The sequence below is a fragment of the Crotalus tigris genome, unplaced genomic scaffold (assembly GCF_016545835.1).
Source record: "Crotalus tigris isolate CLP2741 ecotype Arizona unplaced genomic scaffold, ASM1654583v1 scf7180000020074.1721668, whole genome shotgun sequence".
NCBI lineage: Eukaryota > Metazoa > Chordata > Lepidosauria > Squamata > Viperidae > Crotalus > Crotalus tigris.
In genome coordinates, this window is record NW_024097846.1 from 357734 (window position 1) to 383605 (window position 25872).

Sequence of the window (25872 nt, forward strand, 5' to 3'; positions counted from 1 at the left end):
AACCTTTTTAGTGCCGCGACCCCCAACCGGTCATAAGTCGAGAACTACCCAACCGGTCGTAAGTCGAGGACTTTCCCTGCCTGGGAGCGCCACGCATGCGTGGTGCCGCCCTGTGCCGGCCGAGGTGTAGCTGGCAAGCGGCAGAGATGGCGCAGGCCGACCACCGGCTGGGCCACCAGCTGGCCCAACCCAAGGGAGGTAAGGCACCCGCCGGGCCTCACGCACGCCAGCAACCCTCCCTGCGCCTGCCGGCCTCCCATCTCCCACCCCTGGCCCTCTTTTACTTACATTTTTAGTAGTTGCTCAGCAGGGAGGGGTGGAAACTTCTAGACAGCTTGCCTTCGCTGCAGACAACTTGCAGCACCGTTTGCAGACTGGGGTTTTTGGCGGGTTCAGCAGGGCAGAGACAGCCTAGACAATTCCTATTGGCTTTTGAAAGCCAATAGAATTAGACTCTATTCAAGAGAGTCTATTCTATTGGCTTTCAAAAGCCAATAGAATAAAAGGGAGTAGCACAGCTAAGGAAAAGGGGGAAAAAATGGCGGACTGTGTTGTTTGGCGACCCCCGTGAAATGATCATTCGACCCCAAATGGGGTCCCGACCCACAGGTTGAGAACCGCTGGTTTAAAGTCAAGACATTAGCAGTATATATGTCATTTCCTAAAGGAAGGAAGGCAGATGGAGAGAATACTGTACACTGGTGTTCTTTACCAAAAAAAGTCTTCAATCATTTCTTGGAGATGTTCTGGTTGCTTGTGGCTAATACTTTGTATCAGCCACATATTGATGAAATACCAGATTACCTTGTGCCACCAATGACTTCTCCCAATGATTTCACAAAGATGTAGAACAATAGGGAAAGATTCCCCGTGACCTGGAGCTCCCTAGGCTTTGACCTCTTCCCTTCCAATTCTGTCAACTGGAACACACTCTTCAGGAAGGAGAACCACTGCTTAACAGTTAAGAGTTCAGTTAATTCTTGTCACTGTCTCAGAAGAATACTATGGTTGGTGGTATCAAAAGTCGTTGAAAGATTAAGTAGCACTGGGAAAGTCACTCTCCCCTTACTGGTTCTCTTAGTTCAGAAACTAGTCAGCCACTTGGCAGAGAAGATTCCCACCATGGCAGTTAATTCCACAAAGTAAATTACTCCAGAGTAAATCAGAATTAGCTCCCAATCTGCTCATTCCAAACTTTTCATTGTCAGGGAAGAGACACAACCTGGGACAAGAAATAGCAATATATCTCCCCTACTTAGGGATTCCAGTGGGAAAGACAATTCAAAATCAACTTCCCTTGAGTCTAAAGGCCCAGCAAAATTATCTTCATACTTGGGCGTGTATGAACTGTTTTGCTTCTTTATTTAGGGCTCATTGTGAGACACAGCTGAAAGATATAGAGCAGAACATCATAGCTACCAAAGCAACCACAACATTCAAATTTAGAACATCTTTTCTCAGTTTACACTATGAACTATCAATTTTATTTACAGTGATATTTAAATAATACATAATGGATGTTAATGCAAGCAGTACTGTATAAAGGTACAAAACAGAGCTTAAATATCTTATATATAAAAGCAATTACATTAAAACTATACAAGAACACTATTTTTTTCTTGCAATCTACATAAAAGAGGTAGCTTATAGCTTAGCTGATTAAAAAGACTTCAACAAGACTTTTAGAGACAAAGTATATTTTGTTAATTATTACATCTTTTTAAAATGAATATCAACCCATTACTTCCCAGAGTCCTTGCAGTGTGAATCCATCTTTTAGTTTTTCTATGGCGAGTCCTAGCTCTTCAGAAAAAACAGGCTCACGGTCTTGTTGCTATTTGAAGGACAAAAAACAACAACCAACAACTGTAAGCAAATTGTGGTTAGTATTGTAAACAAGAATCTAATTCAGTTTTATGGTAACTTTAAAAAAATACCTTGTTTCCATCAGCAAAATAAGCCTATGATAGAAAAATAAAAATAAGTTATTGTGGTATTCAGCATTATTTTTAACTGAAAGTCAGGCAGTAAATTAATTCATTTAAAAACTTTCTATTGTACAATGGCATGCAAATAAAACTTCTATTATTTCAAAGATAGCAAAATCTCATCATCTAAATAATTTAATTAGTATTAAATAAAATAAATTCATTTTCAATTTTAAATCCTGTTTTCCAAGGCATTCCTATTAATATGTATATTATTATATATATTCTAAATATAGAACTTACAGCAAATAAACAATTAGCTTTGAACTGATATATCACATGCAACTAAACAACTAATTTATTCCTAATATTAAAAAAAGAGCTGGGATTTCTTGTTTAATGTAATGTTATTTCTCACTGTTTGAAAATAAACTGTTGCTTGAATAGGCAGCACACAATAATTATAAATAAGTAAATGAATAAAGGACAACTAACTTTAACTGATAATTTCTTAGGTTACTTGATTAATAGCATAAAATGATAATTGTTAATGTAATATTATATCCAACAGATACATCTTAGTTTATTAACATTTTGACACGGTTTGTGAGCTCACTACAATTTACTGACCAGTTTAGTACACATAAGCATACAGGGAGCTTATTAGTTTTAAGATACACTTACCACAAAGGCATCTGTCTTCTCATTTGCCTCTATTTCTACATCCTCCTCTATTTGTTCTACGGTCAAATCTTCGAGCTGCTGAGGCTGAATATTAATAAAGAAATTTTTTTGAAACAACAACCTACATTTCTTTAATATCTTTAAACAAAAGCTGGGATTGATTGAAATTTCAAAAAGTATACCTTTTCTTCCATTTCATAATCTACTCCAAATATAGGACTGACTGAAAACACTTTATGCAATGAATTTATTTCTTTTGCGGTTTCCTCTAATTTTTCAGTTGGGTCAATCTTAAATCCAAGCACATATCCTCCAGTCTGTAAAAAAGTAATATGTTAAACAAAACTTACATAATAATTATGCTTGAGCATAATTATCCAAATTCAGTAAATCAAGTATATTTTATGGATTCAAAAATGGTTCATTATCATATGAGAAATCAATGGCACGGTATTAGTTTACCATAAATCATGTTTAAATGTGTAATACAGATAAACTGAACATTTAAGAAAAACTAGAAGATGCAGTAAGAGCTACTTCTTAACCAGAAGTGTAGATAGATACTATCTACAGATAGATAGATAGATAGATAGATAGATAGATAGATAGATAGATAGATGGATGGATGGATGGATGGATGGATGGATGGATGGATGGATAGATGGATGGATGGATGTAGAAATACACAATATACACACAGTATATGTCTATAAATAAAGTGTGTGTCTGTGTGTAAACCCAACTAAAATGCATTGTATAATATATATATATTTATATTAGATAATTTGTATGTGTGTGTGTTTTGTGTGTGTATATATAAAGCACACACACATACAAATTATCATATATATGATATATATGATATATATATGTGATATATGTGATATATGTGATATATATGATATATATATACATATACATACATACATACATACATACATACATACATACATACATACATATATATATATATATCTCAATCATATAAAATTGGAAGTGTCTTGGCTGGAGAATTTTACGCGGGAGAAAACCTGAGCAATTGCTGCTCAAAGCACGGAGCTGAAAACACCAGCCTGAAGATGACGAATGGGACTTCGTCGAAACGTCACCAAGACACTTCCAATTTTACGCGGGAGAAAACCCGAACAACCAAAGACCTACATATATATATATATATATATATATATATATATATATATATATATATAAAACCGAAAACCAAAGACACACACACACACACACACACACACATATATATATAAGGTTGATATATATATATATATATATATATATATATATATATATATATATATATATATATATATAAGGTTGCTAACAAAGAATAAAGAGAGAACTGGTATAGCTATTTCAAGTTCCTTTAACTCTCTTCAGCCAAACTTACTCTTCCGAGATTCGAACCTGGGCTATCTGCATGTTAGGCAGTTGTTATAACCTCTAAGCCATTTATATAGTTGTTATAACTTCAATGCATTTTACTTGGGTTTCCATGTGTTCATTTTCATGTACCATTTTTTTGTGAATGAATATAATTTTTAAGATACTGTTACAAAAGCAACTGGACAGTTCAAGGCTGGAAGCTATTTTTAAATACTAATCTCAGCAGCAGCATGAGAAAAGTAATAAGCAAAGACACATGCATTTCCAAAGCCATTTATTCAGTCTTACTCCAACTTCTCAGAAGCAGACAATTTCAAGACTGCACTCACAATTTTTATAGGAATACATTGCTCAAAAATAGTACATGACCAAGCTGGTATGCCATGTTTCATTCAGAGATCTGATTGGCCACCTGCTGCTAATTTATCATGGTCATTATTATGTTGTTTCAATACTTAGGCTTATTTACCAAGTAAAATACCAGGCTACTATGTTATGCTAATCAAAGCAACAATTTCTCTAGAACTGAATAACAGAAAGTAAAATATGTTTATTATAAATCAAATGGTATATGAACTGAAAGAAATAAATTATATCATTAGTTTCTTACCGCCTGAGAACTTTCAATGACAAGTGCCAAGCCAAATTTTGAATCTCTAATCTTTATAGAACGCTGGATGCAAAGATTATAAAAATATATGTGTTAAAACATTTTTAAAATAGATTCTTAACAAAAGTAACTGAAAATACCAATACAGTCTCTTGCAATTAAGCTCTTTGTAATTATGCAAAATATTTGAAAGGAGAAAACCAAAAAACACACTGAAAAAGCAAACTTTCGTGATATTGTGATAAATCAGAATTTAATATTTGTATGGTTACTTCCACAACATCTTTAGCTGGCATGACAATAATTACCTTGGAAACCAAATAAAGTTTGGCACATTTAAAGAGTGGTATAATTTCCTAATTTAGACCATGACATCCAAAGCAAAGTTTCTAGTTTATACATACCGAATGCCACTCATCATACCACCTCTAATATGTACTATTGCTTAATTTCCTTTCCCCACTGTTTCACTGTAGTGAAAATACTGCTAACTTGCCTCATAAACGTGATAAAGAGATCTTTAGTACTAATTAGACATGAGTGTTGTGCAATTTACAGTTAGTTTGTTTTTTAACAAAATTACAATTGTGGGAGATAGAAGTATCAATGGCAATGATGTGTGTGACGTCTCTACTACTTATCCACAGTCTCAGCAAAAAGATAATTAGTCTGAGAAATGAGTAGTCCTCTTCCATGAGGTTTGCAGTTAGGGAAAGAAAGCTTAAATGCTTCCTTTTCAAATGACACAATCCTAATAATTACAGCCATTTGAAAATGGAGTACTATATTAACAAGGAGATAGCTTCACATATAATTAAACCCTAACTTATGAGCACATGTGGGTGATCTGGTAGGAAAGTAAAAGATTACTAATTTCAATTGCAAGAGCCAAGTATACATTTTTCACAATTAAAATAATATAATATATGATAATTACTAATAAGAGAGATAATTGTAGCTACTTACAATTTGCAGATATGGTATACTGACATTAAAGCTATCATTCATATTAGCGTGCCAAACCACTCTAACATTTGTAATAAAAAATGTACCCAGGTTTCCCTAGAAAAAGAAATAAAAGCAAAATAAATCAGGCTCCCTGAATCCTTTATATTTCTACATATTTGTGTAAAATCTAAATAGAACAGCACATTTCCTAAAGTAAAACTGACATTTAAACGTTTATTTAAATAAGAAACTCATTGGGAATCACCTGTAATAGAAATCATGCTACAAAGGAGGAAACTCTCTGATATTCCTGCCAAGTTCTCAAAATAATATGCTATTCAAATACAATGGCATGCAAATTAAATTTAGATTGTTCCACAGGCAACTACTAATATCAAAGTGACAGTATTCAAAAAGAGCTGTCTTGCTCCGTAATGCTGATTTTCTTCCAATTTTAGCTAAACTCTTAAATTTTAAAATATCTCTATGTGAGAAAATGTTCCTTTGTGATTTTTTTTTAATAATTCCTGAGATCCAACTGAACAAGCTGTACCCATCTATGATTATAATAAAAATTTGATTTGACTCACAGAGTTAGAAACAACTGAAAAACAATTGAGCAACAATTGCCAGAAAACAGCTGCATGGGCAGTTCTTGAGGCCTCTAGGGTGGCCCATATTACATCGCTATTCCGCAAGTTGCATTGGCTGCCAGTTTGCTTCCGAATCCAATTCAAGGTGTTATCACCTTTAAAGTCCTTCATGCTATGGGTCCAGACTATCTGAGAAACTGGCTCACCCTGATGGGATTAGCCCGCCCCACTCGTGCTGGCAGAAGAGGCATGCTACGTACCCCATTAGCCAAGGAATTTCACCTGGCAGAGTCCAGATGAAGAATCTTTTCAGCTGTGGTTCCCACCCTCTGGAACATCTTTGTCTCTTGAGGTCAGATCTGCTCCCATCATTTTGGCCTTCCAAAAGGTCCTGAAGACATGCCTATGGCAACTAGCTTGGGGCCCTAATGAGGTGGCAAGTTGGTAGCATGTTGGAGGTGGCTAATGGAGTAGAGAACAGCCCACCTACTCTCTGTGTGCATTTTGTTCCCTCCCTCTCCATCTTGCTTAGTTTTATTTTAATTTTTTAAATTTAAGATCCTTATTTATTGTTTTAATGTTTTTTAGTGCATTTTATTCAATGTCTGTAAGCCACCTAGAGTTGCCTTTGGAGAGATGGTAGGTATTGCTGCTTGATAAATTGATAAATATATAAATAAATATTTCTGATCCTATAATATTATAATACTATTATATAACACAAGTTTAATAGACGTCAAAGTTGGAAGATCATAGTTTTAGTGGTTCCTGCCTCAGGAAATACAGTCTAACTATCTGCAGCAAATAAAACTTCTTAGTAAATGTAACAATGCTTTCCTATGATAATTATTTTGATTCCTTTCTAATTACTATGATAATTATTGAAGTAATTATTGTAGTGGTTCAAAGACAGAAGCACTGAGCTAGATTTATAGCTGTAAAAGTATACAATTTAGGTTTTCAAGCTATATGGTAATGACATTTCCACCTGAAAAGACAAGCCATGCCTGTTGACATTAACCTGATGTGTCAACTAAATTCAATTAAAACATCATAAAGTAGTGAAAATACGGACAGGTTACCTTCCTCTTTAAAAATCACTTTCCATTTTTCTAATTAATGATAAATAGCATGAAGAATATGTACAAAAGATCTATTGCATTTTAGAAGAGTTAAAAAAAAACCCCAGCTCTACTTGCAGCTTTGGCACATACACAAGCATACTTCTGTTTAATGCACTGTTCATCATGGTTTGTGGTTGCACAACTGTATCTATAGGAAACTGGCTAGCTCTGCTTTTACAATATTAACTTACTTTATTTCTGATTTTATCTAAGTTATTTGTCTTGAAACTGCTTTACATAGCTTTCCTCATTTACAAATGCAATGCTTGTTACATTTTGTTCCTAAATTATCTACTGTTTTCTTACTATGGTCATTACTTCTTGTACTGCCCTAAGTTTTAAGTGACTTGCATAGTCTTTATGGGACAATGAAGTATTAATTATGCTGGTCTATGACTGTAATAAGGATCTGATTTGATCGGAAGTATTAATGCTAAGAACAGTCTACTATTCTACATAATATAATAAAATAGATTGTGTATGGGTTATACAGTCCTTTTGGCACATTAGTCATTTTTTAAGAAACCATTTTTTTAATATTGTTTTCTCATGCCACCTCATACCTGGTCACTAGATAAGTTCCAAACACCATTTATTTTGTCATACACTTGTTCTTTTGGTAACAATCTTAATTGCTTGTTCTGAATTAATGCAGATCTCAACTTCAGTTCCCGGTACATTTTCGATGTTTCATAAGCTCTAGAAACAGCGGAACACATAGTTTTAACATTTTCATTTTTAATCTCACTTTACTTAAAAACATATCCATAAAATAGTCCATTTTGTGTACAGTTCAGTCCACAGTTTACCAATGAGTAAACTGGCCATATTAAGCAGCAGTAAAAAAAATATATAGAAAAAAGTAAGACCTATTCATTATATATCAGCATCTTGACAGTCAACCCCAATCTTCTGTAAGTGGCCCATACTGTTCTGGATATTTTTTGATATAAAAGATGCAGACTCATAGAAATACACATTTGTTCAATGCACAAAATGTAAGCTTATTCTTAGTATCCAAGTATTTCTTAGATTTTTTAAAAATAGCAGGTTAACTTGCTATCATTTAAACTAAAACAAAAAGGATACAAATAAAAATAGAACTAAGCAATGATATAAATTCCTTTCTTAGAAAACAATAGTTTTTTGTTACTATCACAGTTGGACCCAAAATTTTTGATAGTCATTAGCAGTTTTTAATATATCCAGATTTCTCTCTCTGTATATTCTCTCTCTCTCTCTCTCTCCATCTCTCTCTCTCTCTCTCTCTCTCTCTCTCTCTCTCTCTCTCTCTCTCTGTCTATGGATTCAATTAAAAAGAACTTATCATGAACTTAAAATGTACAAAATGTTGAGGAGATTGTGGAAAAGGGATGGCAAGAGAAGGATTTTGAAATACAGGGTAGAGACCTGCATTTGTAAATACTAAATTGTATTATATTTCAAACAAGTGCAGCACAATTTTTGAAACCTAATGTACCACATGTAATTAACTAATTTTGTTAGGGCTGTTTTAGTGAGTCTTTTGTGTTTCTACATAAAACTTAAAAAAAACTTAAATACCTGTGAACAGAAATAACAGAAGCAAAAAGTCTGGGGCTCCCAGGAATCACATTTGTAAATATGAATTCAAAACGTGTGTTATTGCATTTGGTTAAGATATAAAGTGCTTCTGTCTGTCCTCTTAATTTCTATAAGAGAAAATATCAGATTTAATACTTTATTGCAGTTTTTAAAAGAAATGAACATTATAGTCATTTAACATTTCTGAAAAATGTTATATAGAGTTGCACTTGATGAAACTTCAGTTTTTGAGAGATACAAGTGTGTGCTATATTTATAATCTGCCTTGTCACAAATGCCTTGGGTAGGTAATATAAACCTCAGGTTCAGTAAATGTAGAGCACATAAAAGATCATTTCTGATAAATTACACATTTAATAAAACATGTAATGAGAGTTTTAATTATAAACTCATTAAATAAAGCTGACCTATATTAAAATTCCAATTATTTATATCTGCACTAATCAATATCTACCATTCCTCTTTCTCCCCACCTCTCTCTCTTTTTTCTTATGGGTCAAATCTGAAGACCAAACTATATTAACCAAGATGCTATTTTATTAAAGGATGTGCAATAATGTAGAATTAAGAGAACACGTGTTTTAATGTGAGATGATAGATTTAAGATATCAGATAAATATATCTGATTAATATTCTTATTTTGCCATTACATATTTTTACTTTTCAATATTTATTTTCTTGTTTTTTTAAAACTTCTAGTTATTATTGAGAACATGTTAAATAACATTGGAATGAGAATGAAATCTGGGCCAGGAGATTAGCATTTGGAGGCTCATCGATGGTCTTCGGGTTATGATGACAACTGGGACTGGAATTTCTGTTGTTAAGGGATGCAGTCATAAATTACAATGTCATGTAACCACATTCCATAGCACATTCCATAGCAATAGCAATCCCAGCACTCCCAGTTGCTGTCATAACCCTAGGACTACATGAGGACTTTACATGTTCGTGACATGGGAGGTGGGAGTCTCAGGCAAACAGGCTGAGGAGTAAGACCTATTGGGGAGTGTGTGTGTGTGTGTGTGTGTGTGTGTGTGTGTGTGTGTTGTGGGCAGGCATTATGGAGCATGTGTAGGGAAGTGCTGCAGGAAGGTGCTAGGACAAGGGTACGCAACCTTGGCTATTTTATGACTTGTGAACTTCAACTCCCAGAATTCCTCAGCCAGCCATGCTGGCTCAAGAATTCTGGGAGTTGAAGTCCACGAGTCATAAAAGAGCCAAAGTTGCCTACCCCTGTGCTAGGGGGTTACAAGAGGGTGGATGGTTTCCGTGAGTAGTTGTAATGGAGTGTGGGGATGTGAAAAAGCGGCAGAAGCAGGAGTGTCTTGCAACCTCCTGCCAACTTTTCCATTTTGCTTGTGGGAAGTTGGCAAGGAAGGTCACAAATGTGACTATGGGATGCCACAATTGTGAACAGGTTGCCAAGCACATGAATCATGATCACGTGATGCAAGGATGCTGCTATGGATAGAACTTTGAGGGTTGGTTGTAAGTCCCTCATGTTCAGTGCCCTTGTAACTTTGAACAATTGTTGAATAACTGCCGTAACCCAAGGACTACTTGTATTCCCATTTTCAAACTACCAACTTTGAAGAATGAAAAGAGATAAAATATAGTACACGTTCACAAATAGTACTATTTTAATTTGGGAAACAGATAATCTATGTGCTTCTACTGCTGCAGAAGATGCTTATTCTGTATCTGGAACATACTTATCAATTTGTAAATGCTAGCTGACATCAAATCAGGAGGCATGACCATAATCACACATTGTGGTTTATACACCAAATCTTTCATATCTTTAACAAAGTCTATATTTTTTGTTATTAATTTCCTGTTTGATATCATTGCCTACATTTTTCTTCTATGCCCAACTGTGTAAGTATTTTCAGCTTAAGTGAAGAACTTAATACAGCTCAAGTGAATTCATTAAAGTCAGTGCCATAACGTATACATAAAATTTGGATAACACTAATGTTCTTTGTAATTTTGTAATCTTACTGAGTTAGCAGTTCTCGTTGTTGTATTCACAAAGCAATTGTAGCCAACAGCTAAATAATTAGGGAAAAGAAACACAACGTTATTAAAGACATCATGATCTCCAGATCTCTGTGCAGAACGCAAAAATATAAGTCTGAAAGTTATAATCTGTTTAGCATTAGAATAGTGATTTAATAACAGACTGTTAGTATAAAGTAACATTATATAATATATGCACAGCAAATATATAAAGGCACAGGAAGACAAGTGGGAATTCAAAGTGAAGCAAAGCAATTTTCCATTTTTAACAATTCCAGATTAATATATAATATTCAGAGTGCTTTAAAATAATCTATTATTGCTTCATACTTCTCGAGCAATAAAATTTAAGACATTCTGAGGAATCTGAATATAATATCACAGAGTATGCTGAGTAACATTTTTGATTCTATCATTATTTTCTACAGAACAGACTTCAAAACCTTTTTCCAATTCACTTATTTTGCAATACTCCACGCAGACCTCATCTTACCAGTCCTTTACTACCAACAATAGCAGGAAAAGAAAGAAGCTCACCACCTGCCACCTGTATCTACTATATCAATATTTCTATTAGGGGTATGGTACACTTTAAAATACATAACACATTTTTTAGGCTTCCATATAACCATCACCCTCTCCTCCTCCTGCCCAAGATGCTATTATTTTAAGGAATCTTCTCATTAAAATCAATAAAATAGCAGTATCTTTTTTCAGGCTGATGAGCATTTGAAAAGGGTTGGGCTGTTTTAATAACAGATATATCAGGCCCAAACCCAAAGATAACACAGAGAAATCCAACTGAATTCAATCTTTTATTTACTTATACCTAATGAACAGAATTTTACCAAACTAACTAAGTATATGCTGAGTGATTCTAGACTATGGCTAACCTTTTCCTTCCTCCAGCTTGGAACTGTGCAGTACCGTAACCCTCTGGGAAAGCTCTGTGTTGGCAAAACACTTCCCCACTGCTTTTTCAGTTACACTTTCCATCACATAATAACAGCTAATCCTGTTGTTATATGTTACAGTAGGGATGTTATAAATCATCAGGAATCCTTGGAGATTATGGTGATAATTTGTCACATTTGACAAATACATCAGAGAGACTTTTTGGCAGACTTTTTAAAAACTGCACAGTATTAACAACTGGGGGGAACAGACAAAATATGCATTAAAAAGGAAAAAAAATACTTACAGAGGTTGACTCTAGGCAATACAACAGAATGCCAAATAATTCTTAAATTTGTTACTAAGAGTCTGCCTAGAAAATAAAAAAAATATTGGAATTTCTGCATATGATAACTTTGTTTTTGTAGATGAGAAACAGAAAAAAAAGTGCATGACATGGACAAGTTGGACATGTAATCAAATATAACGTAAAGCAGCAATGATTTCTGATCAAACAATCCAGAGAAATCCTGTTGACAAACTTAGTCATTGTTTTTCTTTTTTAACTTATTCCAATTGGAAGTAATCATAATAGGCCACTATAAGATGACTGCTAGAAAATGAATTACACTCTTACAGAAAGGATTCACCAGCACGTTCCCAGTTTAATAATAGACTGCAGCTGTGGCATGCACAGGCCTGCTGGATCAGGTCAAGCCCATCTTAGGCGAGCATTTTGTTTCTCACAATGAACAGCCAGATGCTCTGGGATACTTGCAAATAGAAAATGGGATGTACCCTCCCCCTTTAGTTTCTGTACTATAACTGCTTTTTGGAAGCATGTTGCCCCAATGTGGAAGTTAACATTGAATCTTCAAGACTTTGGCCAATCTGTCCTCTAGCATCCCTCTGTCCTGTTAGAGTGTTAAAGTTTTTCTTACTTCTGCAAACTGAGAGTCTCCTGTAGTTACAAATAGTGTAGATAATGCAATACTGACTAAATAAGCCTCCACACTGAGGGAATGAGTTTGCTCTCAGTATATAGGATTTAAAAGAATAGAATACAGTTATAGAACAAGATAAATAAATACCAACACCACCAATGTCATCCTTAGAAACAAACAATCTTATGTAAGCATTTATGGGGGAAATAAACTAAGGAAGCAAACATTAGAGGGTAAGGGGAAAGATTTCAGGAACCAGATGTTTTGTAGATTTGAGAAGAGAGGAAAAAAGCCCAATAGCAAATAGCATGGGGGGAAAGGGACGTAACAGTGGGATATAAATACTTTAACAAATAAAGACAATTGTGGCAATCAAATCAGTGTTGTACAATGATATTCTCTGTAATAAATTCAGATAATTGTGAATCACAAAATTCACAACCAAAATAAAATTCATCTACATCCATGGGGGGGATACCTTAATTTGGAAGAAATATTTGTTAATTAAAATAGAGTATCATTAACGCAAACACGAAAAAGGAGTTTTAGGAGATGAAATATCTGAAAAGACAGAAAAATAAGCTCTCATTCTTTCACATTCTGTTCTAAATGACCAATTTTGTATTGCATATGTTCAAAATCAACCAACTGGAAAAAGTTTTCTTTCTTTGAAATATTTGTGGGACAAGTTTAATCAACTTTTTAAAACTCTGTTACCTTTCTCTCCATTGTTTCCTTTGGTATCTTCAATAGGCTCCAAACAATCAATTAAGACCTCCCCTGGTCTCATTTTCATTTGCCTAAAACAATATTATATTCTTAAAAATTGCTATAAATAGTTTGCTTGTTCTTAATTACAAAGGCCAGTCATATTAATTGAATATGAATAGCCTTCTGAGAGGTAACAATTATGTACAACCTTGCCCCCCAGTCTACAATTTCTGTGAAAGGGCTTGTAGGTTGCCTAAATATGAGCCAGCAGTGTGCTGCAGCTGCCAAAAAGGCCAACACAGTGCTGGGCTGCATTAACAGAGGGATAGACTCAAGATCACGTGAAGTATTAATACCACTTTACAATGCCTTGGTAAGGCCACACTTGGAATACTGCATCCAGTTTTGGTCACCGCAATGTAAAAAAGTTGTTGAGACTCTAGAAAGAGTACAGAGAAGAGCAACAAAGATGATTAGGGGACTGGAGGCTAAAACATATAAAGAATAGTTGCTGGAATTGGGTATGTCTAGTTTAATGAAGAAAAAGACGAGGGGGGACATGATAACAGTATTGCAATATCTCAGGGGCTGCCCCAAAGAAGAGGGAGTCAAGCTATTTTCCAAAGCACCTGAAGGCAGGACAAGAAGCAACGGATGGAAACTAATCAAGGAGAGAAGCAACCTAGCACTAAGGAGAAACTTCCTGACAGTTAGAACAATTAACCAGTGGAACAACCTGCTCCAGAAGCGGTGAATGCTCCAACACTGGAAGTTTTTAAGAAAAGACTGGACAGCCATTTGTCCAAAATGGTATAGGGTTTCCTGCCTGAGCAGGGGGTTGGACTAGATGACCTCCAAGGTCCCTTCCAACTTTATTATTATTATTATTATTATTATTATTATTATTATTATTATTATTAATAGCTAGCCCGTCTTCACACTTAAGATCTAAAAGAAAAAAATAAATTGGATAAGGAAGAAATGACAGTACTACAGTAATTCTTAATTACAACTATCAAGCCTCCCAGTGGCCCTCAATCCTGTTCAGTATCACACTTCAAGTATTGTAAAGTGGGTTCCCCCTGAATGGGAATCTAGTGATAATATCTCTTTTAAGATATTTTGCTTCTGAATGATTTAATTCAAGAGGCTTTCTCTTGAACCATTACATTTACAGATAATTCTTCTGAAGGCTCAGTTAACTTTATATAAACAGGCAAATCAAATATTTATTTTGCCAAATGAAATACATCTCTTTTCCAGGTGTAAAACTGTTAATTTCCTTCCTTTGTTCAGTTCAAAACAGAAGACAGTGTTCAAATTATGTTATTAAAATGTTTTAATTTTGATTTAATCAAAAATGTTCAATATATGTCCTGTTGCCCTTCAGGTTACAGGTAACAACCCTGTAAGGTAGCATGAGGAAAATTCTCAGGGATGACTGGTTGGTACTTTTTTACTCTCCTACCATTGGGTAGGAGATATAGAAATATAGCCAGCCGTACCAACAGACTGAAGAACAGCTTCTATTCATGGGCTGTCAGGCTCTTGAACAGGACATAACTTTATGCATGATAGACTTGTGAGGCCAGTGTGCTGTGCAATTAGCTCACAGGGTGTAATAAGTTGGTGGGTTTGTAGTCACTGTGAATTGTGGTGATGCGGGCACGGAGGGAGGCTCAGCCAATCTCACTGTATACATGTTATACTTTGATAATAAAGGTTCATTCATTCATTCATTCATTCATGAGGTTTTCAAAAATAGTAAGAGGTGAAGGAGTCACTTTACTGTAGTGGTTAATGTACCAGCTTGGGTGACCTTTGGCCAGTCCCCTTCCCTCAGCCCTAAGGATGAGGTAATGGCAAACTACAGGTAGTCCTCAACTTACAACAATTCATTTAGTGACCGTTCAAAGTTATAACAGCACTGAAAAAAGTGAGTGATGACCATTTTTCATACTTATGACCATTACAACATGTCCATGATCAAAATGCAAACACTTGATAACCGGCTCATATTTATAATGGTTGCAGTGTCCTGGGGCCATGTGATCCCTTTTTGTGACCTTTCGACGAGCAAAGTCAACGGGGAAGCCCGATTCACTTAACAACCAACTTAACAACTGCAGTGTTTCACTTAACAACGGTGGCAAGAAAGATTGTAAAATGGGGCAAAATTCACTTAACAAAATGTCGCACTTAGCAATGGAAAGTTTGGGCTCAGTTGTGGCCGTAAGCCGAGGACCACCTGTGCTTCTAAAATCTAGTCAAGAAAACTGCAGGGATTAGTCTAGGCAGTTGCTAGGAGTCAACACTGACTCCAAGGCATGCACACCCCAAGAGTGGTAAGGAAGATTAGATAGCAGCATAAATTGTAATTTCTGCCACTTATCCCTGCCCTTGGGGTTTTCAACAATGAAGCACCTCTGAAGTAAAATGGTTAATCTGATCCGATACGAACAAAAACATAAACAGCCACCTGTCACAGGTTTGACAGGAACCAATTAAGTGTGTGAAGTTAAAAATTATGAAAAAATTAATAACAGAATATGGATTGTTTATGAAGATTGAATGTAATTAAGATATATATAAGCTAAAAATTTATTGATAAAATGTAACAATGATGCTTTTATTGAGTTGATATAATTAGAAATGTACTAGCTTGAATACGAGACAGTAAATATCAAGGGAAAAAGAGAAGAAATATCTGATGTTGTAACCTGAGATTTGCACTAAAGATTTGGTTATTGAACGATTGATTAACCCAGTCACCACGTTGCTTTTTAAATACTCAAATGTAAAATTGGAAAATTAATACAATATTATATATATATTAAAAAAAAGTGTGTGAAAATCTCGATTTGGATTTGAAATCCCGTGGATGGGGGAGGGTCGAGGTCCACTGTGAGGGCTGGCCGTCCCCATGGAGGCGGCAGCGTGGGGGGGGGGGGGGAGAGGAAGACAACAAACAAAATCTCACAAAGACTCGCGGAACTCGCTCCTCGGCTCCAAGGCCGGGAAGCGCCCGCCCGTCGAACCGCCACTCCCGTGCAAGGCAGACCCTTCCGACCCGCAAGGGAGAGGCGGGGGAGGGGGAAGATGCGCTCGCGCGAGAGCACTCACTGCGAAGAGATGTCAAAGCGAACATCTCGGTCCTCCCACAGCGAATCCGCCGTTGCAGCCGCCGCCATGACAACCGTCAATTGTATCTCTGTGTACCTGACTCCAGCTTCCCGACGAGCGTCGACGAAGGACAAACTTCCTCAGCGCGTTTGAAAAACTGCTGGATTTACACTTGCGGAGGGCTAGAGGGCGCTCGTTCGGCCTCAGAAGTGAAGATTAACTCCTTGGGGAGGCGTTTTCTCGATCTGCTCCTTTACAGATGTGTTAAAGCTACAACACCCACAGTCCGTTTACAGCTGGCTTGGAATAATGACAGCTGTAGTTCTAATGCACGGGGGAAAGTTCTCAATAATCTTAGGAGCGTTATTAATGTGAGTGATTTAAATTTTTTGGCCGCCCAACTTCAAGGGACTCTGACCAAATAGAAGACGGTCCGCTGCCTTGTTATGTTCCGATTCTTAGCGTCCCAATTTTATCAGGCAAACTTCTATTTCAGACAGTTCGACAAGTCAGTCCTAGCAGACACCAGCCTTAAGAGGAATAATCGGTTTTGTGCTGTTAGAGCAATTTATTCACATGTCAGATTTATTACATTTTGGCTTAAAGTTAACAATTTTTGCTGCTAATTTAGATTTTATGGCTCGTTTTTAAGATTTACATTTTAAATGTACAGTTTTAATTTAAAATTTAACATTTCTCAAGAGAAAAATATTTGAAGAAAACCACTATTTTAAAACTGGCAAAATTCAGATTTGGTATGTTACTATGACGAAGGTCTCCTACCTTGTAAATTTAAAAATTAGCTTTGTTATCAAAACTATGACTGCCAGTATTCTATTCTTTAAAAAGATGTACAAATACATTAAATGCATATTATCTCAATTATTGTTTATATCCAAAGTCATGTCCAACTTTAAATATGTTGCTGAGTATGGAAGAAAATATTAGATGGCAGCAGCACCAGCTTGATTTTGGCAGCATAATTAGATCTGGTTAGTAGTATATTTGAATGCAAGATAATAATAATAATAATAATAATAATAATAATGATGATGATGATGATGATGATGATGATGATGATGATGATGACGACGATGATGAAGGTGGAAGGGACCTTGGAGATCATCAACTCCAACCCCCTGCTCAGGCAGGTAACCCTATACCATTTCGGACAAATGGCTGTCCAGTTTCTTCTTAAAAACTTTCAGTGTTGGGGCATTCACCGCTTCTGGAGGTAGATTGTTCCACTGGTTAATTGTTCTGTCAGGAAGTTTCTCCTTAGTTCTAGGTTGCTTCTCTCTTTGGTTAGTTTCCATCCATTACTTCTTGTCCTGCCTTCCGGTGCTTTGGAAAATAGCTTGACTCCCTCTTCTTTGGGGCAGCCCCTGAGATATTGGAACACTGCTATCATGTCCCCCCTCGTCCTTCTCTTCATTAAACTAGACCAGTGGTTCTCAACCTTTCTAATGCCGTGACCCCATAATACAGTTCCCCATGTTGTGGTGACCCCCAAGTGGGTGTGGCCACCAAAAAGAGGGAGTAGGACAGCTAGGGAAAAGGGAACAAAATGGTGGACAGCATGGTTTGGCGACCCCCATGAAATGGTCATTCGACCCCAAATGGGGTCCCGACCCACAGGTTGAGAACCACTGAACTAGACATACCCAATTCCAGCAACCGTTTCTTATATGTTTTAGCCTCCAGTCCCCTAATCATCTCTGTTGCTCTTCTCTGCACTCTTTCTAGAATCTCAACATCTTTTTTACATCGTGGTGACCAAAACTGGATGCAGTATTCCAAGTGTGGCCTTACCAAGGCATTGTAAAGTGGTATTAATACTTCATGTGATCTTGATTCTATCCCTGTTAAAGCAGCCTAGCACTGTGTTGGCTTTTTTGGCAGCTGCAGCACACTGTTGGCTCATATTTAAATGATTGTCCACTAGGACTCCGAGATCCCTGTCACAGCTACTACTATTGAGCAAGATACCCCCTATATTATACCTGTACATTTGTTTTTTCTTGCCTAAATGTAGAACCTTACTTTTTTCACCATTGAATTTCATTTTGTTAGATAGCACACAGTGTTCAAGTCTATCCAGGTCTTCCTGTATCCTAAGCCTGTCTTCTGGAGTGTTGGCTATTCCTACCAGCTTGGTGTCATCTGCAAATTTGATGAGTTCCCCATCTATCCCCTCATCCAAATCATTGATGAAGATGTTGAAGAGCACTGGGCCTAGAACAGAGCCATGGGGCACCCCACTACACACTTCCCTCCATGTAGATGTGGTTCCGTTGAGGACCACACACTGAGTACAGCCGGTCAGCCAGCTACGGATCCATCTGGTGGTGATGCTGTCTACCCCACATTTTTCTATTTTATCAAGTAGTAGATTGTGATCTACTTTGTCAAATGCCTTACATAAATAAATATGATTTATAAATTGGACAGATAAGTTAAAAGAATATTAAAAGAAAGTAATAGCAAATAGCTTTGTATCTGTGGCAAGTAAACTACATAAATATGTTTGTGAAGTTATCAGTGGTTGAGTTCAGCTCATAAGGAAATTCCTTTTTACACCCTTTTACACAACCAATTTGCAGCCTTAATCTTGATTCAACAGAGCAGGGAGTTCTTTTGCTTGTCTCACTGTAAAAAGATATGTCTGTAAACAGTAAACTAAGTAAGTGATTTCTGACCATATACTTTTTTTTCAGAAAGAGACTACATTCTTACTTTTCTTAGTTTCACAACAGCATAAATACAGTGGTAAAAATCTTCCTCCTGAAAATGATGAAAACAAATAAATTGTTTTTAATTCAAGTGATGAAATGAGACATTGATATTAGTTTTGCTACAGCAGTGAAAATGTTCTGGCTGATGAAATAAAGACACAAGTAGTCCATTTACAAAAAGTTTTGTTAGTATATATTCAACTCACAAAAATACATTTCAGACATTTAATGAAGATAAATGAGTATAATATAAAATAGAGCAGAAATATAAGTCTTTCAACAGCTTACGTGGCAAGTGGCAAAACAAAATTCAACATCCTATTTTAAACATTTGTATTAATCTCTCGCCTGCTGGGTAAATCAGCATCTGAAATCCAGTTTTGAAAATTCAGAAATAGTTTTAGAGTTGAACTGACTACTGCTAACTGGAACAGCATGGTTTGACCTTTTCATTTAAAATAGATATTTTGAATTATTAACAAGCATGTTAAAAACATGTGTTAATTCTGTAGCATATACTTGAAAAATCAGATGGTGATTGTGTGCATCTAAGCCACAACTATTAAATTACAGTTTGAAGAAGCCAGTGTGACCTGATTCACATAGTATATAGGCATAGGCATATAGATCTGCATATCATCCTACCATAATTAAAAACAAATGAACAGGATTATGACTAAATTATTTTCATGAAAGAAACTAATACATTTGTAGTTCTTACAAAGAATATATTTCTTACATGTTAATTATTATTAATATATTTTTACTATATGTTAATTATCATGATGCTAATGATATGATGCTAATAATTATAAATAGCTTTTCAAAGTAGGCACTGTGTAAATATATTCACTATGGTATTGCAGTTTCTTTTACTTTGTTGTCAGTCACAGATTTATTAAAATCAGCTGTTACATTAAATCTTAATACATTGATGATTGAGTTTGTTTTAGAGCTAGCAATTTTCATATACTGGGCACCATCATATGATTTTGCATGATGATATGGACACCAAATGTAATGATGATGATAATATTTTTTTGTAAATACAAATTAGCCAACTCTCACAACATTTCAATGTTCTAGCTTCCAAATATTACAAGATTCATTACAATATTCATTGTTCCAGTTGGATTTCAGACTTGGAAAGCAAAGACTTCCATGGCCAATTACTGGAGTACTTGTATTAAATGCATGATTTATATGCTAATTTTTCCTCTAGTGCGCATCTTATTTTTTGCAAGTGTTTTTGAAAAGGCAATGTGATCTTTTCCCTTAAAGTAGTCCCATTTCCAGTTATTTGAAACTTCTTGGAAAAGACTGAGTACAGGCCTACGGGTTGCTTAAATTTATACCAATATAGGTACATATCAGGCCACTGATGCCAATGATTTTAGATACTTCTTACTGTACATTGTACAAGATTATATTTCAAAAAGATTATCAGATTCCCCAAATCCATTCATGCATAAGAAGTATGCCATCCCATTCTAAATTATTGTGAATCATCAACTGCTTCATCAATAGCATCACCTTCTTTCATTTCCAACTTAGCAGCTGGGCTTATATCCATCGTTCTTCCTTCCAATCATCTGGGTAGAGGATTAAAACATCCAGCACCATATTAATGATTTTTCCATGACAACTGACAATAATACATTCAAGGATTTTTTGTTACTTGAATTGTGCTGGGATTCATCTTAGTAACTTCTATTCATTTTCTGGCAAGTGAAGTATCTGATTCTATTTCTCACTTCTCCAGGAACATTATAAATCATTTGAACTAGGAATGCAGCAGAGTGCAAATAAACAAGCCACAGTTGTAGAAACGTTTGTCCTACAGGAATGTCAGTTGGAATGACAGAGGTACCTAGGATCCAGTGCAAATGCTTTGTTTGCAATCAACAAGGCATGAATATTGTTTTTTGATGCAAAGAAAATCTGTATAATTCTAATACATATTTTAACATTGTCTGCAGGTGCTATCAGTTTCTGAAGTAAAAAAAAAAACACCATTTCTTGTAGATTTTAGTAGGAGTATACCAGAATAAGAGATTTGAGGATAAAATCCTCATATGAATTAAGTACATTGTATAAAGAAAACCCTTGATATTTATGCTTTATACCACTTTTTTATGACTTTTCTGTTCCAATTCTGTTTGGTGGGCAACCTTTAGGCACCTGAAAAATAAATGTCATATTACGTTTTTGTTGAGTAAAAGAAAGTCAGCTGTTAATAAATAGTGACAAATATTTAGGTTGTGTTTTCAAATTGTTCATTAGTGCAACTTTAGTAGTTAGAAATTTATTTCCAAGATGAAGCATTTTACAAAAATGTTTGTTTCTTCTTTAGGATAAACCACATCAGAATCTAAAACTATTCTATACCTGTTACAATACAATGTCCTTTTCTTCCTGAACACCTTTAAAAACAAATTTAACAGAGACTGAATCATATACTCCCCCCCCCCTTTTTTCCTGTTAAACTCACTTTCCTAATGAAGACTTCTTGAAACTGGAAAACCTAAAGAAATTTGGAAAGCCTCTACAGATTTTAGATTTTTTTTCTGTCTTATGATCAACATAGTATTACTTTTTATAATGCTCATGATGCTTTGGCTACTTGCATTTCTGTCTGGGATCCTCTGCCCTAGAGGACCTTGAGATTTACAGCGACAGATTAATTCAAGGAAGCACTTGGGGATCTATATGGTCACAGAGGATGGGAAGGAAAATGGGAATCACCCCCAGTTTAATAACTAGAAGGCGAGACGATGATCTAGAAGGCGAGACGATGAACACTGATGCAAGACACAAAAATAAAACCCAAATCCTAAAGATATGCCATTGACACAGTACAGATAACAACCTGTGTTAAATTAGAACATACTAATTTAATATTTTATGGCTAAGCTTAATTTTTCAGAGTTTTCTACCGAAACTCTGCTCATAGGGAAAAAATATGTACAAGATCTCTCATTACCAAATTTCAACTTTTGAAAAACTGAATTTGATCAGAATAGGTTTCTCCAAAGGACAAGAAACATGAATTTTAAACTGTGAAAACTATAGTTAATTCTTACCTCTAGAGAAAAGAACACATGTCTTTTTACAGTCTTCTTCACTATCAAAGCGATTACCATTTCCATTGCAGCCACCATACCAAAACTGAGCACAAGAGTCGGCTTGCTTATCATAATACCATTTTATTATATAAACACGGCATGGTCCTTGATCTAATCTTAACTGACACTTTGGAGGCCTCAGGATATTATCTTTAAAAATAAAAACAACAAAAGATGTAATTGTTATGTATTGTTGGAGTAATAAGACTGGAATTTAGAAACCACTAATAATCCCAAATAATTTTATAGCAGTGTTTCTCAACCTTGGCAATTCTAAGATATGTGGATTTCAGCTCCCAGAATTCCCCAGCTAGCATGAGATTTGGTTTATAGAGTTGCTGGCTTATAGAGTTGCTACATATATATACATATATACATATATACATATACATATACATATACATATACATATACATATACATATACATATATATATATATATATATATATATATATATATATGTAGGTCTTTGGTTGTTCGGGTTTTCTCCCACGTAAAATTGCAAGTGTCTTGGCGACGTTTCGACGAAGTCCCATTCGTCATCTTCAGGCTGGTGTTTTCAGCTTCGTGCTTTGAGCAGCAATGTGTGGTCTTAGCTGTTTCTTCCTTTTAACTGCCAGTGGGGGTATGAACTGATTGGGTGGGAGCTTGGCTGTGCTCTGATTGGCTGGGGGAGTGTTCTGTTTGATTGTGCTCAGGTTAGTCTGAGTTGCAGAGGGGTTTAAGATTTTGGGCTGCCTTGCTATTTTTGGCTTCGCGTTCGTGGTCGTGCTCCTCTTCATGGAGGGTGTCAGTTTGCTTCATGTATGGATTGGAGGGGTTTAAAGTGGCTAATGATGCAGCTGTGGTCTGGCTTCTGGTTTGTGGTCGTGCCTCGTCATCGGTGTGGCTTTGGGTTTGTTTTTTGCGTGGATGTGTGGTGGTGACATCCTGTGTGGTTTTTGTGAGTGTGGGTCTGGTATCATTTTTTGTGTTAGGGAGTCGTTTGTCAATAAGGGCGGGTTTCCAAATGGCTGGTAGGCGGGAGGTATCATCTCGCTTGTTCATGCTGTGTGGGCGTTTTTCTATCTCGATGGCTTCTCTGATTATTCTGTTATTAAAATGTTAACTTTTGGCAATGGTTCTGGTATTTTTAAAGTCAATTTCATGTCCTGTGGCTTTAAGGTGTTGGACCAGGGAAGATATTGGTTCCTCTTTTTTGACTGAGTTCTTATGTTCTTCAATGCGTGCACTTATTCTTCTATTGGTTTGTCCGATGTATGTGGTGGGACAAGCAATTTGCTGCTCGAAGCACGAAGCTGAAAACACCAGCCTGAAGATGACGAATGGGACTTCGTCGAAACGTCGCCAAGACACTTCCAATTTTACGCGGGAGAAAACCCGAACAACCAAAGACCTACATATCTATCTATCTATCTATCTATCTATCTATCTATCTATCTATCTATCTATCTATCTATCTATCTATCTATCTATCTCCAGTGCTTTAAAAAAAAAGTGCTGGAACTCACGTCATACAATCTGCCTTGCCTACCCTACAAAGTTTACCTTTGTAGTTAAAAACCCTTCCATTTTTAGTGTATCTAAAAGACTAGGATTTTGTTCAAGATAAGTTAATACTATTAATGTTACCATGCAATGTGTGGCTTTAAATTACAAGAAGGCATGTTATTAATTTTTTGGGACATTTAGCACATTTCGTTTAATGAGTGGAAATGTCAGCTTTCTATGTGGAATGAAATTGGCCCAATAAAACAAAATTTGGTTGCTTGTAAAAGATTGAATTACTTTTAAGAAGTTGTCAAACAAGGTGGAAAAATTTAAATTTGGAGTTTAATATGGATATTGACTTGAAACAAATTAAAATTGAAACTTTGTCAGTGAACAGATTACTTTTAATTTACCTTTAAGTTAAAACCAATTTAATAAATAGATCTGATTAAACCTTATATTGTAGGTCTACCTTTACATCTGACCAATACATAATTAATATATATTATTATTAATAATACCTCCAAATCACAACACATTAGCTTTATTCTTATTTTCCCCCTCTGCAGTTTGAATATAAAGTATAAAAGACTAAAAAGAGATTTTCGTAGACATCCCAGCCTTTGAACTACCCAAGGAACCGAAACAGCAAAGTTTTGTTGTCGGGCAAACTTCCACGCCAGCCGCCTTTCTTTCCTCTCACTTTGCCTCTTTTTAACCTCACACCCCACCTTATGTAAGGGAAGGCAAAAGGCTCGCTCACCCTCTCATGAAAGATGGTCTCCATGTTTATATGTCTCCCACTGCCACCATCGGCTTCCGCACCACATGGTCCAATCAAGCCATGCTCTGGCTGTGGTGCTCCAATGCCTCATGGCTCCTCCTAGAGGAGGCAGAGCGCTGGAGGGGACCCCGCTCGCACTGTACCACCAGCGGGGCATTTTCAAAAACAAACTAAGATAGGAAGGGAAACAATAGGAAAAGAACGCAACTCTGGAAAATCCATTGAAAAAAGATGCCGGAACTCTGTTCCGGTGCGTTCTATGACAAAAAAGCCATCTATCTATCTATCTATCTATCTATCTATCTATCTATCTATCTATCTATCTATTTATCTATGGTACAGGTAAATCATCAGTGGTACAAAGGCAAACATGAGCACAAATTGCAGTGATGAATGAGACAGGGCCATAGATATGCATCTGCTTCCCAGAAGTTCTGCAGTTTTGGAGAAAATGATATTTTGTGATGAAGTTCAGCACAAAAAAGAAGTAAACTCCATGAAATGCAAAGAGCTATCATGGCGGTTCAGCAAGCTGGAAAGTGCAGAAGTTGAAATCCAAACAGATTTGAAGGTCACCATATTGGGAAAGCCAAGGATTTGAGCATAAAATTATAATTAATTAGAATTTATGTACAGTACTATATAAATTAATGATTATAGAAAAAAAACAAATTTGAAACTTTGCAATATGTAAAGACCTGGCTTGACGGTAGATTGCATGGAAGAAACTGATGAATGAGATGGTGGCAGTGTCTTTTCCGCTGTTAGAGATGGCAGGGATGATGGTGGTGGTGGTGGTGGTGAAGATGTTGTTGGCAATGGCAGTGCCGGAGTAACTAGTGCAAAGAATATTACAAAACAAAGAAATGAGAAGGGAGGGTTTCTTCTATCTGTGGCACATATTTCATTAAGAAATTAGCTATGAAATAAGTACCTTTATTGTTAACTGGAGGCAAGACTGGAAGATCACTTTTGTTGGATACCATATCATAGTTCTCAAGAAATATTCTGCGTGATCCTTTTTCCTAAAGTAAATTCAGTTGGTTAATTTTAAAATGTAGGTGGAGTTTCTATCCACAAAAGGCATATTCAATATTAGATAAAGGTGAACAGGCTTCTTCCATCACTATTACTTCCATTCTCCAACCCATGGCTCTGTGTTTCCAGCTTAAG

General features: G+C 35.9%; 2 protein-coding genes across 5 annotated transcripts in view; both read right to left on the reverse strand.

The window, feature by feature from the left end:
* Nucleotides 1-1461: 1461 nt before the first annotated feature.
* Nucleotides 1462-16754, reverse strand: BBS5 (Bardet-Biedl syndrome 5). Its single transcript, XM_039365424.1, has 12 exons — nucleotides 16564-16754; nucleotides 13447-13529; nucleotides 12093-12158; nucleotides 10874-10923; nucleotides 8849-8976; nucleotides 7849-7984; nucleotides 5587-5682; nucleotides 4621-4683; nucleotides 2795-2929; nucleotides 2613-2696; nucleotides 1938-1961; nucleotides 1462-1834 (listed from the first exon to the last, which is right to left on the reverse strand). Exons 1-12 carry the CDS (start codon nucleotides 16629-16631, stop codon nucleotides 1733-1735), a joined length of 1035 nt encoding a protein of 344 aa, XP_039221358.1. The 5' UTR covers nucleotides 16632-16754; the 3' UTR covers nucleotides 1462-1732.
* Nucleotides 16755-19509: 2755 nt separating this feature from the next.
* The window catches only part of LOC120318124 (collagen alpha-1(XXVIII) chain-like), a 72909-nt gene continuing 66546 nt past the window's right edge, over nucleotides 19510-25872 (reverse strand). For all 4 annotated transcript variants that reach the window (XM_039365422.1, XM_039365419.1, XM_039365418.1 and 1 more), the window contains exons 34-37: nucleotides 25634-25724; nucleotides 25398-25535; nucleotides 22382-22573; nucleotides 19510-21479 (exon numbers count right to left, since the gene is read on the reverse strand). In XM_039365422.1, the coding sequence (XP_039221356.1) occupies nucleotides 21472-21479; nucleotides 22382-22573; nucleotides 25398-25535; nucleotides 25634-25724 (429 nt within the window). In that variant the 3' untranslated portion in view covers nucleotides 19510-21471. The remainder of the gene's footprint in view (nucleotides 21480-22381; nucleotides 22574-25397; nucleotides 25536-25633; nucleotides 25725-25872) is intronic.